Source organism: Lottia gigantea (genome assembly GCF_000327385.1).
Source record: "Lottia gigantea unplaced genomic scaffold LOTGIsca_66, whole genome shotgun sequence".
NCBI classification, from domain to species: Eukaryota; Metazoa; Mollusca; class Gastropoda; family Lottiidae; genus Lottia; species Lottia gigantea.
Window position 1 is genome coordinate 477,230 of NW_008710245.1, and position 16,157 is coordinate 493,386.

Here is a 16,157-nt window from a genome sequence, read left to right on the forward strand (position 1 = left end):
ACAAATGGGTTGTAAATATTTTTATAGTTTTTAAAGAAATTGGGCACAGTGAGGTACACCTACAGGTTGAATTAATCTGAACATCAAAATTTTCCCAAAGAAATCCATTTATTTACAAGGTAAAAATATCAATACAGACATATCAAAATATATAGTTTGATAAGAGTGAAAGGTAATGCCAGGCTAAATTCCAAGTTAATAGCGAGTTGAGTTCTTCCCAATGACAATAGCATGTCAGAATCCTGGAATTCCAAAGGAATTATAATGGAATTCCCTTATCCTGCAACTGCATGTTAATTTGACTTAAGTCATGATGACTCAATTCTGTTCTTTAAGATTGGAATTCTGGCAGTGTTTTCAAATATTTGAATGCTGAAATCAAGTCCTCACTTGCATGAAAATATAGTGATCTAAGCCTTTAAAGCGAACAGTTTTATGATTGACACAGTAATGTTTTTACTTGATGAAGCATATATTAGAACCTTAAAACTAATAATGCAAGTACAGTACAAGGTTTCAAAAGAATACTTGTACACAATATGTTAACCATTACACCATTCTGAAAAACTCATGTGGTTTCTGTATTCCAAATATATTGAGATACTGGAGATCCATTACACAATTGAAACCCTTAAGAATTACCCCAGAAATTCTCATAATTAAGTTCTAATCAATAGAGTATGTATATCAGATCATTTTCTTAGCAAGAATTAATTTTAAAGGTCACACAGAATTGGTCTAATTGCAAGTAAAAAATTAAAATTGACAAAACAAGCCCATAAATAGGTTAAATACACATCTTGAAAAAAAAATCATACATTTTTACAAAAAGTAAATTTGATATACAAGTAAACTAATAATGCACACAACTCATGAGAATCATAATAAAAGAGGCAAGGGATAAAAATAATGATTTGCAGTTTAAAAGCAATTATATATATGCCCATTAATAATAGCAATTATATTGCTTAGACTTTCATATCAAAATCAGACCAAATTAATTGGAACCATAAATGACATAGCTCCATATCAAATAGATGTAAAATCAAAAAAATCAAATTACATGTATTACATTATTATTTTGTGTAAATAAAGAGCTGCCAATATAGCCTAAATTATGGTATTAGTAGCTGCCACTTTAAACAAAAATTTGAAACCTTAGTAAGGTTTTCTTGCTTTCGTATGTGTATCAGGGTCAATTATAGATTCTATAAGCACTATTCCCTTTATCTGTCCAAAGCCTGTAATTGTAGATCAGCTGAATCAGATTATGAAGTTGCAATCTCAAAACCATTGTCATAATTGCACCAGTTCAAATAAACGCTATAACTGTCTCTAATACACATACAAAGACTAGAAATTCTCTACTTTATACATTTAAAAAAATTTTTAAAGCTTACCCTTTAAGATTTTTAATGCCCCTTATCCAAAATTGTTTGCAACTGTTTGCTTATACAATAGATAACAAATCATATAAGTGGAGGACTATATCTTTAAAAACAGATACCCAATAGAATGCCACTTCAGACAAAGCCAAATTTTTCTGTTATAATCACTCTAAATACTTGCATAAATAATCATTTTCATTTATCCAATTACTAAGTGCCTCTAAAAATACCATGTTATGAAAGATTGGCCTACTGAATTTCAACTTTCATGACAATTTTACAATGAAAGAATACTGTTCATTTAAAAATACTGTATATTCAATTTCTAGCCTAATTCTATATCTGATCACATGTACATTTAGCTTTAATTTTAAAAAATATAAGCACGCTTTTGAAGTATGTTATGAAAATACAAGATTTTTTGACAATTTCAAAGACATTAAGCAAAATTTCATTATTTTTTTACTTCTGAAGAGTGCACAAGTTTGGCCTGCTATAAAAATATAGAGTTAGGCAAGCAAAACCTTAAACCTGTTTGAAAATATAATATACACTAAAACTATCCAGCACTTCAAACTACAAATGGATATTTCACAATGAACATGAAAAATTGTGATAACCAATTCTCAGTAAAACTTTAATGCAATAATAGTGGGCTATAGTCGAGCAAAAATATTTGCGAACATATAGGTCTGATTTAAAACATTACCAGAAACACTTACTGTTTGACCACTTAAATACCTTAATCTTAGTGGACTGAGTGATTTTCGAATCGGAACTGAATGTGCACAAATATTTTTGCTTGACTATAATTGATGTATCTGAAATATGATTCTTCAAAATAAATCAATCTTTAGTTATCAAAATAACTAACCAATCAGACCATTTGATCATAAAGCTGGTAGAGTTTATCAATATAACTAACCAATCAGATCATCTGATCATAAAGCTGGTAGGGTTTTCTCAATATAACTTACCAATCAGATCATTTGATCATAAATCTGGTAGAGTTTATCGATATAACTAACCAATCAGATCATCTGATCATAAAGCTGGTAGAGTTTATCAATATAACTAACCAATCAGATCATCTGATCATAAAGATGGTAGAGTTTATCAATATAACTAACCAATCAGATCATCTGATCATAAAGCTGGTAGAGTTTATCAATATAACTAACCAATCAGATCATCTGATCATAAAGATGGTAGAGTTTATCAATATAACTAACCAATCAAATCATCTGATCATAAAGCTGGTAGAGTTTATCAATATAACTAACCAATCAGATCATCTGATCATAAATCTGGTAGAGTTTATCAATATAAAAAACCAATCAGATCATCTGATCATAAAGCTGGTAGAGTTTACAGTTATGTTTGGTAGCAAGCTCCTATAAGGTATGAAGGATAACTTTATTAGTACTTGTATGAAGAATGCAAGACAGGGGCGCTCAGATATTTCACAGCTACCTACAATGACAATCTAATTAAAATTTGATTACAGTTTTTTTACTTTCTGTCAGTTTCCATTGCAATTTGAAAAGATTTAAACTAAGGTTGCTTACTTTTGACCGATCATAATGCATCATGCAGAATCTGTGAATCTAAGAATTGTGGAACAGCGAATCACAAAGTAGAGCGATGTTATTTATGAGATTATGAGATTACAATACTCGCTTGTAAAAGTAATTCTGATTGGTGGTTGTGCTATAAATAGTTTGAAACATCACAAGTACGTGACCTTGGTTTAAAGCTTGTTAAATTACAATGGAGACCGACAAAAACATAATAATGAGACGAAGTTCTAATTAGATTGCCTACAAGGGTAGCCTATTCTCCATCGCAAAACTGCCAATGTCATGGAATATATGGAATCAAATGAAACAATGGAAAAGGAAAGATGAAAAATTACCCTCAATTCATGTAAATACCAAGTTCATTTTAAAATATAAAAAAAGTTCATGATCAAATTATTTTTATCATTTCGGTAAGGCAATCAATTGTTAATTGAACCTAATTTATAAAATTTATAAGAATAATTTCATTGTCATGATTTTTGTGATTGGTGAACTGTGTCAAATTAAGTTACTTGGACAAACATCATCAGTATTAACTACATGTATATCTACAAATTTCTAATCTTCCAAAATCATTTGTCATGTCAGTCCCTTGGTTTTTTTAAAACATGTTAATAAAACTGTATACTAAATTGTGTTAAATGAACAAATTATATAATATAATCAATCTCCAGGTTCATTTAATATTTACTAGTCTGTTATTGTAGATTACCTCGCCTAAATGCTTGAAAAAGAGTCAATGTTAGATAAATGTGTATGTGAAAAGAATGTAGAAATGGTATTAATATAATACAGTTAGTCAGCAGTTACTGGTATCATTGGTTTATATTTCTATCATAGAATGTCTATCTTTACCAACACCAACCCATCGTACTGAAATAATTCAGGAAAAATTCAAATTAAAGCAATTTTAACACAACTGCACTGATGGTGAATCCTTTAGAAAAGTTGACAACGATGATGAATTGTTATATATTGTACAGGTTGCTACTTTGCTGCACGCAATTTGGGCTTATTCTAATGAAAACAGGCATTTCAATGCAGTATGAAATAATTGGAATTTTTCTTAAATAATTTTTTAAACTGTCGAGGGATGTAGAATGTGCACAGCTCAGCTAATTTTTCTGTCTGAACGATCACATGCTTCTCCTTCTGCTTCTGACTTCCATCACTGACAAGGCAAAACTTATGACAAGGGATTGCCCTAGACCCACAGTTTAGTAATATCCAAAAGTCAAATAGTCGACTACAGGAAAATATGAATTCATAGCACTGCCAAACTTATAGTTTTCTTCTTAAAATCTAATATAAATGGAAGTAACACTATACCTTGAACGCCAACCAGACTTTCAATAGTTTTAATGTATCTCTGGGCATTAGGAGGTAGATCATTAAACTTTCTGATATTTTCTGTACTGGTTTCCCACCCTGGTAACGTTAAATATTCTACTTTCACTTTCTGTAATACTTCATCACAGGCTACAATTCATAGTGGAATAAATCAAATTAAATATGTCAATCTTAATTCAATAATATGTCATTCAATATTAATTCAATAATATGTCATTCAATATTAATTCAATAATATTTCAATCCTAATTCAATAATATTTCAAGTCTTATTCAATAAAATTTCAATACAGATTCAATAATAATGCTATAATATTCAATGTTTCAATTCTAATTAAAAAATATTTCAATCTTAATTCAATTATCCATTAAATACTTACCAGGAAAAGTTTCTATTTTTTTCCCATCTATATGATATGATACACCAATCTTTATTTCTTTAAAATCATCTAAAATGTCTAGTTTTGTTATTGCCAACCTAAAAGAAACCCAAGTTTCAATTTACTGCTATCTTTAAAGACCATAGGCTTTAGTTATTTTATTTGACATCAGGTGGACAAACTCTCATTTAACCCTAGTACATGTATTTTTAATTGTGTGCATTGCATTTCTGTCAAGCAGAACCTTGATAATTATTGAAATTCATTCAAATGCTATTTCCGACTACTCTTGAAACTGCCTTGTTTAAAGCAAACAAGTTTGTTCATTATAACGATATAATTCAGAGTTATAAACGCAAATACCTACGCTGTGAAACCATTGATCATATTAGCATATTTTAACATCATCATATCTAACCAGCCACATCTTCTAGGTCTACCTGTCGTTACACCAAATTCTGCTCCTTTGGTTAATAATACATTACCAATTTCCTACAAACATAGAAATAAAATACATGCTTAATCTTCAAGGGAAGTAATATCTGTATCTTATTAACATAATGCTGGTTTATTCAGAAGCAGTTTCATTGACACTTTTCTGCATTCATGGATTGTTTCACATGGACTTCAAACAAATCCATAACATTTCTTGTGTCCAAGAATATTTAGAGCCATGCTTTCTACAATGGAAATTTCATACCCTAAAACATGGGATATATTCTGAATTTATCAATCACTCATAATCTAAGTGGCAGTGGATTTGCTCAGTTGGAAGCCAGTTAGGTTGTCGTCTGCCTGTGTTAGAATTCTCTCTCAAGGTAAGAAAAAAATCTGATGACAAGGCCAATACTTCCAAGCGTGTGTCTGATGGAGGCAAGTGTTTAAATATGGATGATTAAGACTCACATTAGACTGTTCAGTAGGGAAACCACCGGTACCAACTCGTGTTAGATAAGCTTTAACTACACCATAAATATCACCTATACTCCTTGGTGGTATACCTAATCCAGTACATACACCACCAGCTGTACAGTTAGAGGAAGTCACATATGGATATAAGCCTGTAATATAGTAATATACATAGGTTTGTTGTAACATTTCAGATAGAGATGGATGATATACTGGTATCATAATAATATTTATATCGTTTTTATTAACGCCTCATTTAAAACTAACAAAATATCGTGAATATCTGTAATTATCATGATATGATATATCATCATATTTTTGTCCAGAAAAGATCATGTAAACAATTTAAAAAGTAACTAATCATTTGAAACAGATGGGTTTTTTCATGCTATTTAAAACAGGTTTGTTTTTGATAGACATTAATTTTAACTTGTCATCTACCAACCAACCATTGTTAGCCTTTATGTTTTTTTTTTATTAACTATTTATTTCTGGATAGAACAAAACAACATTTTGTTTCAAAAACCGATAAAATCCATACTGAAGAATGAATAATAAATGCTAACCAAAATCAATATCTAATATGGCTGACTGAGCACCTTCTATCAATATATTTTTACCATTTCGTATAGCTGTATACAGATAACTAATAGTATCTGTTACTAATGGCTGGATTTCATTACGATAGGCCTGTAACAAACAATAACTTTCATTCAAATTTCAGTTGCAACAAGATATAATTCTATTCATATTGTATCAGATAAATGATAAATACAAGAATCAAAGTGGAAATATCAAGAATCCAAATATTAGATTGTGCACTTATATACTTCAAAGTTTCTCTACATTTCAAGGCAAAGTATGAACACATTATACGCAGGTACTAAAATTTTCTATGGATTTAAGAACATTCCAATTTAAGAACATTCATATTCAAGAACATTTAAATTAAAGGAACATCTCCTGATGAGGCAGAAAATCTGACTTTGTGTTTAAAATTGTGATATCAGAATTGATGGCAGTGTAAATTTTCTGATTGTTCATCAGTGATAATATTTCATGAAAATACTTGATGCTAAAACTGTTGTCACTTTTATCATGTTGTAGACATACCATATATTGATATTTTTTATTGTGAAAAGAGTTAAAGATAGTCAAAATCAAGTTCTATCTGCTAATGCAATTATCTATCTGTGGTCAGTGTATTACTACAAGTTCCAGTGAAATGTGTCACACACTTACTTCATATCTCTTTAACTCAGACTCCACGTCTACACTTAAATCTGGGAAAATTCTCTTATGGTAATCAACCAAATTTTGGAATCTGTAATAACATATAGGAAAAGGTTGTTCTGACATCCCTTTATGGGGTGTTAGGAATCTAATAAAACACACTTTACCTGTGTTGTCATGGTAACAAGATGCAAAATATAGTTTAGATTGGACAACAAAAATCTCAATATACTTACTTCGCTTTGAAAATTTCAAAATCTCCAACTAAGTCACACATCCGTAATCCATTTCTTGTTACCTACAACATCAATAGAATGTCAATGCTTTTGATTTTGTATTAATCTTCAAAACTGTTATATTCTTTTCTAGCTTTTTCATATTACAAAATCCAGATCCTAAATAATTAAATGGAATTTGAACAAACACGAGTCAAGACAAAAATATTTACCTTAGAGGAATAAGTCGGGCCAATGCCTTTTTTAGTTGTACCAATCCTATGTTTTAAAAAATATGAACAAATAATCTTATGGACTAATAAATGTAAATGGAATGGAACAACAATAGTAACTCAATTCTGATAGCTCATGATTATGATATCTTCATTGTACTTAAGGTCAAATTGATAATGGAATAGATTTCTGTGATCCGAGGTTTGACTCTAAAGAATCAAAATAGCTTGTGAATTGCAATGTAAGACCAAGGCCCAAAGCAACAGTGAAGAAATAATGTTTAGGCTCTACTGAACACGGTCTCCATTGTTAATTGTAACTACAAAAAATACAATTATATATTATCTCATTGTTTTATGTTTATAATGGACAATACTTCATACAATTATGGTAGCAATAAAGCCAAACTTGCTCTGGGTTGCTTTTTTCGATGCTCTTGATTGAGTTACTTGACATTTGAACACTGATTTTGGTTGTAGATTTTAGACAATTGTACTTTAAAGGTATACTACCTTTAAGAATGACCAAAAAATTGAAATTTTTAATTTGGTTAAATTAAAATGCGTCTTTGTTCATCATAGTGTCATAACTATACAAAAGAATCGCACTATAACACAATAAATCCATAAAACTAAGTAATAATTCATTCAACTAAGTAATTTTGAAACATGTTTAGAAGTGAGTCTTATATAGAGATTCTATTCTTTAGTCATGGTACCTGGTAAGTACAACTGATGAATGCATTATGTTGATCAAGTTTGAGGCTTTAAATTTTATGTCCATTCTAAGAGGTAGTATCCTTTTAAGCTCATTAAAGATATCTAACTATATATCAGGTTAAATAGTCCAGTCTAGTGAAGAAAGACATTGTTTAGTAACTAATAAACAGCTTGTTGCTTTATCAGAATTACAAACAAATCAATAAAACTAAATCAAATGTAATCTTTTTATCTTTTTGATTAACACAATACATTTTACAATAGAAAACTTGATTGATTTTATGCATTGTTATTGTTACATGAGCATTGTTGGTTTATTTTTAGCATTTTCAGGGATTTTTATAGCATTTTTTAAAGCCTGTTCTTATGACATTACTCAAAGTCAAGGGTATATTAAAGGGGCATTATGATTTTTTGAAAGTAAAAAGTCACATATTTAGTTGATATGTAGTGACATCTTGGCATACAGTCAATTTCTATCAAAGGGCAAGCCAAGACAAAATCTGCCTTTATTAAACATTTTGTTCAACTTGAAAATGTACAATAACTATCTATTCATCAATTTTTGGACTTTTGGTGAATCACATTTTTTGAACAGATTGTTTACAAAGTTAGCTCATGCCAAGCTTATTTGGTAGCAATTCACATACAATTTACCACTCAGCCCCTTTGATAGCTTGATTAGTTTGATACCTGATCTGATAAATATTGTAATTTTTATGTGTATCACGGACACTGATAGAATCAATATAAACCATTCCAATATTCAGTCAGACATCTGTGGTTCTTTCAATTCTGTTTTATAACATCACTATCATAAAAGCCCTTGGATATCATAATCAGCATTAAGTGATGCCATAAATTGAATCACTATTGAAATGGTGCATATCAATACTGTCAGTGATATTGATACACAAAAAAAGTTTAGAAAACCTCTTACAATCCCTTTAATAATAGTATCAATGCCAATTGAACTACTGTTTGCATTACAAAACCACTAGCTGGAAACTTGCCAAGTGTTACTCTTCTTACTTACATAATAGACACATATTTACTAAAATACCACTAATTAATACATTAGTAATCTATTAGTATCAGTATTGGTACTTATTATTGTCCTACTTATAAACATACTAACATCATAATCAGGTATAACAAGGAAATATCAGCCTTATCTTAATGGGTTTGAGCCAAATTTTACCCATGATAGTAATGACAAAAAACAAGCAAATACTTTATTATTTTTTCAGTTTTAGTGAATTGCAAGAACCAATATTAGCAATTAAAACATTTTTAACATAAGAACTCACAAATTTTTGCCTCTTCCTGATTCCTGTAACCCATCCACTTGTTGATGCATATCAAAAACTAGAAATAATATAAAGGTAAATAACAGAATTGTGCTGAATCGGAAATTTGTTGAACATGGTTTCTCAACTAAAAAAGGAATTGAAATATGGGAAATAAAAAAGAATTTTTAATAAGCTGATGGAAATCAGAAATGCATCACAGTATGCAATGAGGGGATTTGCCACAACATCTTTACATCAAGATTATGCACATACAAAGTAACTTAGAGAAAATCTTTTTTTGTCTGCCCTAAAAAACATGGAATGGTATGCTTTTGTTGAAAGTTTATTTTAGAATTCAACTAACCAAATCTTTCATGTCAGCTATTTGTTTCATTCCGTCCTAAATTAAAAATTTATTTTTAATTACTTGAATTTTTCTGCATAATTAATGAAATGATTAAAATAGCTGTCACTAGAGGACAGTGCCATCTTACCTAAATGTGCTCTGTTTGATATGAGAAGTCGATTTTTCCAATCAGGCAATCCATGCTTTTCATTCTTTTTAACCTCTTCATAAAGATTTGGTACATGTACAACAACCCCATTGCCTTAAAAACAAGTAATATTTTTTATGCATATATACGGTAATTTAGCCATCAAACATTCCAAAGTTGCATAATAATTGAATGAAGATGAGTAATTCTGATTGTTATTTTAGAGAGAATATCAATTGCTTCTTTTAAGTAGATTTTTGATAAAGTTGTTAAAATGCTAAATAAACAAAACAATAGCCATCTACACTAATGATCATAAGTACAGTGGCCTGGTTGTTAATTACTAAATTCATTTAACGCCAAAATCAAGGGCAAATTGACTCCATGACCCACAATACAATGCATTGTATTAAAGGAACATTATGATTTCATTATGATGACTATTCCTTAGTCCTTGATTTGTCTCAACTCTCATGGATTAATGTACTTACCAATGACAGCAGTACAGTCTGGATTTACTATACCACTTGGCAACAAATGAAAAGCATATTCTTTCTCTCCAATGTGAACACTATGGCCTGCATTATTACCTCCCTACAAATTAGAATTACCAACATGGCATCACTATCACTGACACAATCTATTTTTACAACATACATGCAGTAATATTCTTTTTCCCTATCAAAAATCTTATTTAAAAACCAGTACTGGGTTTAAAAATAGGGGCCAGTCAAAAGAAGTGACAATCTTGTTGAAGCAAAGTGAATAAGTCGACATGTCCCTTTAAATGCGAAAAAATAGTAAAAACGTTTTATTTTTTAATTACCTGGCACCTGCACACTACATCCGCTTTCGCAGCTAACAAGTCCACAACTTTACCTTTACCTTCATCGCCCCATTGAGTTCCCAACACAACAGTTACACGATTATCATCAGATAACTTAGGCTTCTTCGCCTGGCTATCCCCATTTTGTCCATTTATGATAGGTATAGCGGAGAGCGATGCCATTTTTGACTTTCGAGGGACCTTGTCGATATACACCGGAAATTAAACTATACAACCGTGTTGCCAGGATGTAAAACCCTTGTAAAAAGAATCCAAGAGAAATAAATTATTAGCATATGACTATTCCACTTTGGATGATATTTAATGAAAACGAAAAGCAATAATAATCAAGCAAACAATCCCATGATTGTCAATGCTGAAATATTAATCAATGTGGACACTCTGGCACCACTGTAAATTATGGCGGGAATATGTTCATTCGGGCCATCGTTTTTTCCAAAACTTTATAAATTGCAAGTAGAAAATTTAAAGGGACACTGCCAAAATATTGAAAACTGCTATCTCATTAAATATAAGAGATATCCATTCAACATTAATGACACGTCTTTGTCAGGTTATGGGCATTATTTGATCTAGGAATATACTGGGCTGAAATTGTATATCATTGATATAATCCATGCGGCATTTCTTCATAATCTTAAACTGTTTCAACCAATGGACTAGTGGGCTAGTCCATGGTAACCAATGACTTGCTGGACTACTTCACTCCCCTCAAAACAGTTGAAGCAGTTGTGGTCCCAATATACTGACAAATGTTTAGTTGATCTATTATTGAACAATAGAATTAAAAGAGAAAATTTCCTTTTGAAAAACAAATTTAATCAATCATCATTCTTCAGTCATCAACAAAAACAGATAAAGCAGACTGAATTTCATCAAAAATATTTTCATCTTTAAATTCAGTTTTAGCAAAGCAACTGATTTTGAGAATGCATTAGGCCTACAGTTTTACAAATAAAAACATTAATGTTACTGACTTTTAAATCAATACATTTAGTGTTACAGATTTTGAAATAAGAATAGTAATGCATTAACGTTACATACTGTAAATTTTAATTTGTGTAATTTTGTAAAATTTTCTTGGAAGTCTAATTTTAACTTATATAATAAACTGATTTCTTAGAGTACTAATTTTGCCAGTCAGTTATAACCAAACTGTTGTAAAAAAAATAAAAAAACTTAAACACATATAAACAATGTCCACCACAATTACTGCACCTTCACAGAACAGTTCACTTTCAAAAGTCCAAGCTAATTGTGTCTAGGAAACAATCTGACACAAGCAAGCAAATATCTTTACATTTAATGGTCTTTTTCATAAGAATAATAAACAGTCAAAATAAACAGGTTTTGATTTGATTCATCACACAGTGACCGGTGGTCACTTCACTAGTTACAAACTATCAGGAGGTGATTTGATATGTTTCAAGTTGGAAAGTATTTAGGACATGGTGCTAACATTGATTCACCTTCCTCATCATCTCTTGACTTCCTCTTACATGTTCCTGAAATATTAGAATTATAGGCATGAAATAGAAGTATTTGATAAATATCAGGGATGCTCATCTCATAGTTATCACTTACACCATTCTATAATTACTTTAGGTTTTGCATTTGTTGACCATGAATTTAAAAATACTGCTTTTTCAAAGTGTTATCATTTTTGGGGGCCACCAAATGTACTCATCATTTGATCTTTTCAAAGTTCTGAGAAGGACATGTATCTGAGATCAGAGTTGTGTTACTAATGAAAGATTGGATCTGAAACAAGTGGCTTACCCATATTGTTATATCCATTTGGTAAAAATAACTTAGCTTTATATATAGGTTCATATTCCTGGAAAAAATCATTTGATAATTTTGTTATATATAATTGGTTTCAATATTCTCTCATTTACATATCTGCTCTCACACACACAGATCCTGGATAACAAATTGTGAAATGTAGGCGAGGGACAGTTACATAGATAACTGCTAACCCTTTGTGCAATACCTAAAAAATGGCCTGGGCTACTTAACCAAAATAACTCAGTCATTTCCAATAGTAACACAAGACAACCTTTTAATCTTTGCTTCAAATCATGGGGTTGTGGTGTATGAGACTCACTGATGAATAAGGCATAGGTTACTATACTGGTATACATATCATTTTATAATATAGTGACAACTGATTAAAATATATGAAGCAAACTTACAATTAATTGTTGAGCAAAACCTTCATTTGGATTAATGCAAAATCTTCTTTGTTGAACAAATAAAAATGCTTCTCTGAAAATATAACGGTAGTATTGTTGTTTGGTTTCCAGAAGAACTTTTATAATTTTGTGCACATTAAAAAGTTGTAATGTTATGGGCCCAAATATTCCAAAATTTATAATTTAGATCAGTATACGATTATTCAAATGATAAAATACTATACATACCTATAATTTACACCAAACTTTTCCATGATATAAGCTATGACTAATGATGCACTAAAATAATAAAGTCAAACAGATTGTGTGAAAGACAGAAAAAAGGCAGTTACTCTAAGATGTTAATTTGACTGGATTGGGTCATGCCTTGTGTTTGTTTTTTGACAATATTAAATAGATAACTTATGTCAACAGCTTATAAGATTTGAATTAATCTACCTGTATCACTTTTCAAAATCAAAATTAATCATCTAGTTTTTCTACTTGCTTACTGTCTGTTACAGGATAAATCAACCTCAGCAAGTAAAGATTTTAAGTATTCTGAGACAAGGGCAACAACTGTTCTAATAGCTGCAATGCACTCAAATTCGAAAAAATTCTCAAATTAATTACTGACCTTCTAGAAATGCCTGCATTTCCATGTACAAGAACCTGACCACCATTTTGTAAACAGTCATCTATAAATTCTTTAACCTTAAAAATGAAATTCATATTCAATCTTAACAATTTCTTTGGATGGGAGATGAGTGGCTTATTAATTAAACAGTTCAGGTTTTGATCCTGGTATAATTACAATTTCATTAGTTCAAAGCCCTGTTGCTCATTATCTCATTATGTTCTGGCTTTAATTCTGGAAGAAATTGTTTTAGTGCCTTTGGTGCTTTAATCCCTTTTTCCCCATCAATGCAGGTCATATCGTAAACTTCAGTGCTTCATTGGCCCGACAACTTCTATCATATCATATTTGTTCTAGTTACGTTTTATGTAAAAGCAAGATTCTTGATCCATTTAATAATTGAAACCATGATAATACTGATCAACTTTTAATGATTCAACTTGTACCTTTGGAAAATGTTGAATAATATTCTCTGTCACTAGATCAGCTATATCTAACACTAAATACCTGAAAAGTGAATTAGATTACAAATGAAGTAGCCCTAAGAAAAAACACAAAACGACATAAAGAGAACTGTATTTTAATCAAATCAACTTGTCAAGAAATCCAAATTTTTATCCTAAATTTGCTATGAGATTGCTGTTCTAATATTCTATAACTTACCTAAAATGTTCAAGAAAGTTTGGACGGACAAAATGTGCCTCGATATTTTGTCTGATACAAACAATGTGTGTTATTCTTTTACTGATTAGAACACCAAGCTAAAATATTTCAAAAGAAAAATTAACTTTAATTGTGAAAAGAGCTCTGAAAAGGAACTGAACAAAAGTTTTATAAATTTGAAATTATGAATAATCATATAACTATGTCTGCATAAACATTAAGTCTGCTTGTAAAATAGATCTCTGGTCACTTCATTCACATGTCTATGCATTTGCCAAAAGACAGAATCATGTACATATAGCAGGAAAGGTACATGTATAAGCTTATTGTGAGTTTTCCACTTGCCTTTGATTTCATAGCAGCACTATATGGTCCCAAATATAACCCTGGAATTATTTCCTAAAAATATCAATTGCAAGTATAATTATTTGAAATCTAATAAAGCAGACATCAGAGTTCATTTGAAATAGTTTTCTAGTATATGCACACTCGAAATAGATAACGCACATTACTAAGTACGTTTACTTTAAAAATGAAAAATAGTTCTTGGTACCAACTGTTAACATACCTGCATATCCCTTCTCATAGCATAGGCCCAGTCCTACAAAATAAAATAATAAGCTTATTCAAAATCAAATGGCTTTCAAAGTGTAAGCAAAGGCTATTAGGCAGGAGCGATACCTGTCCATTTTCATTATGATTTCTACTATGTATGGCAATGGTCCTAATCTATTTCATCCCATTTTGGTACCGTCATAGGACAAGTCAAAAAGCATCTCAAAGGGTCAACATTTCATGGTAACACCGACAAATTCAATATCAACTCTTAAAAGGTTGTGTGACAATAATGGTAATTGCTGCCAATAATGTAAAGTCTTGAAGTCAAGGAACAGTGAAATTACACTTTACCAATGTCTTAATAGGCACAATGACAGTTTTTTTTTTGTAGCAGAAACAGGAGTTATGAGCCTTTGGATAAAGAAACAGTTTAATGCTGATAAACGACAGGCATGAAGGAAGAACAAAACAGATGCCAGTTCAGTTAGCCTAGTAAGTTGGCTACCAGTATGAACTATCACATCGACATCAGTCATCATCAGGAAAAGTAAACTTGTAAAGTCAAAGTGTGCAAACAAAAGATTGCTACCGTCGACTGATCATTATTGTCTGGCATAGGTGGAAAGCTTATGGATTCCATCAATTTCATTTGATTCTTTTCAAAGACTATGTGCTTTTTAATTTCTCTTTGGAAACTTTTTGTCAGGTGAAATATTTTGTTCACTTCTGACCATTCTTGAAAGTTGACTTCTTTTTAATCGAGAATATTTATCTGGATAATCAAAGACAAAGATCAAAATTGATGACGTAGACCACATCATAAGGACACCCGAGCATTAATTTACTAGAGCTAAATCGCGTTATTGTGTACTATTTAAATCCGATTTTGTAATCCTTTTCGACCGGGCAAATCGACCCGATATGAAATCTGAATTATTTCTAACTGAAATATTGTTAAAATAACTTAATTTTTTTTTATGTCAAATACACATAAGAATTCTTTCAATTTCGCAAACACCTATGTGTCCAACTCTCTTAGTCTTTGTACTGTGGCCCATTTAAAATATAACTTTTTTTTATGGAAGCTGAAACTTACCAAAGTTAAACAGCAAATTAAAAGGCTTAACCGTCATAGGAACTTTTTGAAATTCATGTACCATACTATCTCACACTTGTCATTATTCGAAATATCAAATCACCAAATTGCTGTCTCCCTTACTTTTTTTTTAACATATCTTATTGACATCAATATTGCAACTAAATGACACAAAAGTACAAAATAAGTACAATTTAAAACAATATCAATTAAATCTAAACCAAGAAGAATCAATTTGAAATTAGAATAAGATATTAATATACCTGTTGAAATGAATATGGTAATACAATATAATAAATTTTATATGTACATAATATAACTACAAACCTATTTTATTTTCAAATTTCATCAACAGTGCATAAAGTAAAAATCAAAAGTATATACACATG

The 16,157-nt window shown here is 30.5% G+C and overlaps 2 protein-coding genes across 2 annotated transcripts; both read right to left on the reverse strand.

Annotated features, from left to right (window-relative positions):
• Nucleotides 1-3,791: 3,791 nt before the first annotated feature.
• LOTGIDRAFT_220834 (hypothetical protein) lies at nucleotides 3,792-10,824 on the reverse strand (the record flags this gene model as incomplete). The annotated part of the gene is made up of 13 exons (XM_009064876.1): nucleotides 10,620-10,824; nucleotides 10,285-10,387; nucleotides 9,794-9,907; nucleotides 9,318-9,375; nucleotides 7,288-7,333; nucleotides 7,076-7,137; nucleotides 6,849-6,930; nucleotides 6,173-6,296; nucleotides 5,604-5,758; nucleotides 5,065-5,189; nucleotides 4,698-4,795; nucleotides 4,298-4,447; nucleotides 3,792-3,841 (listed from the first exon to the last, which is right to left on the reverse strand). The coding sequence occupies exons 1-13, from the start codon at nucleotides 10,800-10,802 to the stop codon at nucleotides 3,792-3,794; spliced, it is 1,350 nt and encodes a 449-aa protein (XP_009063124.1). The 5' UTR covers nucleotides 10,803-10,824.
• Nucleotides 10,825-11,440: 616 nt separating this feature from the next.
• LOTGIDRAFT_195282 (hypothetical protein) lies at nucleotides 11,441-15,385 on the reverse strand. Its single transcript, XM_009064877.1, has 10 exons — nucleotides 15,262-15,385; nucleotides 14,683-14,715; nucleotides 14,460-14,513; nucleotides 14,115-14,212; nucleotides 13,898-13,958; nucleotides 13,452-13,528; nucleotides 13,064-13,114; nucleotides 12,836-12,908; nucleotides 12,420-12,477; nucleotides 11,441-12,145 (listed from the first exon to the last, which is right to left on the reverse strand). Exons 1-10 carry the CDS (start codon nucleotides 15,319-15,321, stop codon nucleotides 12,066-12,068), a joined length of 645 nt encoding a protein of 214 aa, XP_009063125.1. The 5' UTR covers nucleotides 15,322-15,385; the 3' UTR covers nucleotides 11,441-12,065.
• Between the last annotated feature and the right edge of the window lie 772 nt (nucleotides 15,386-16,157).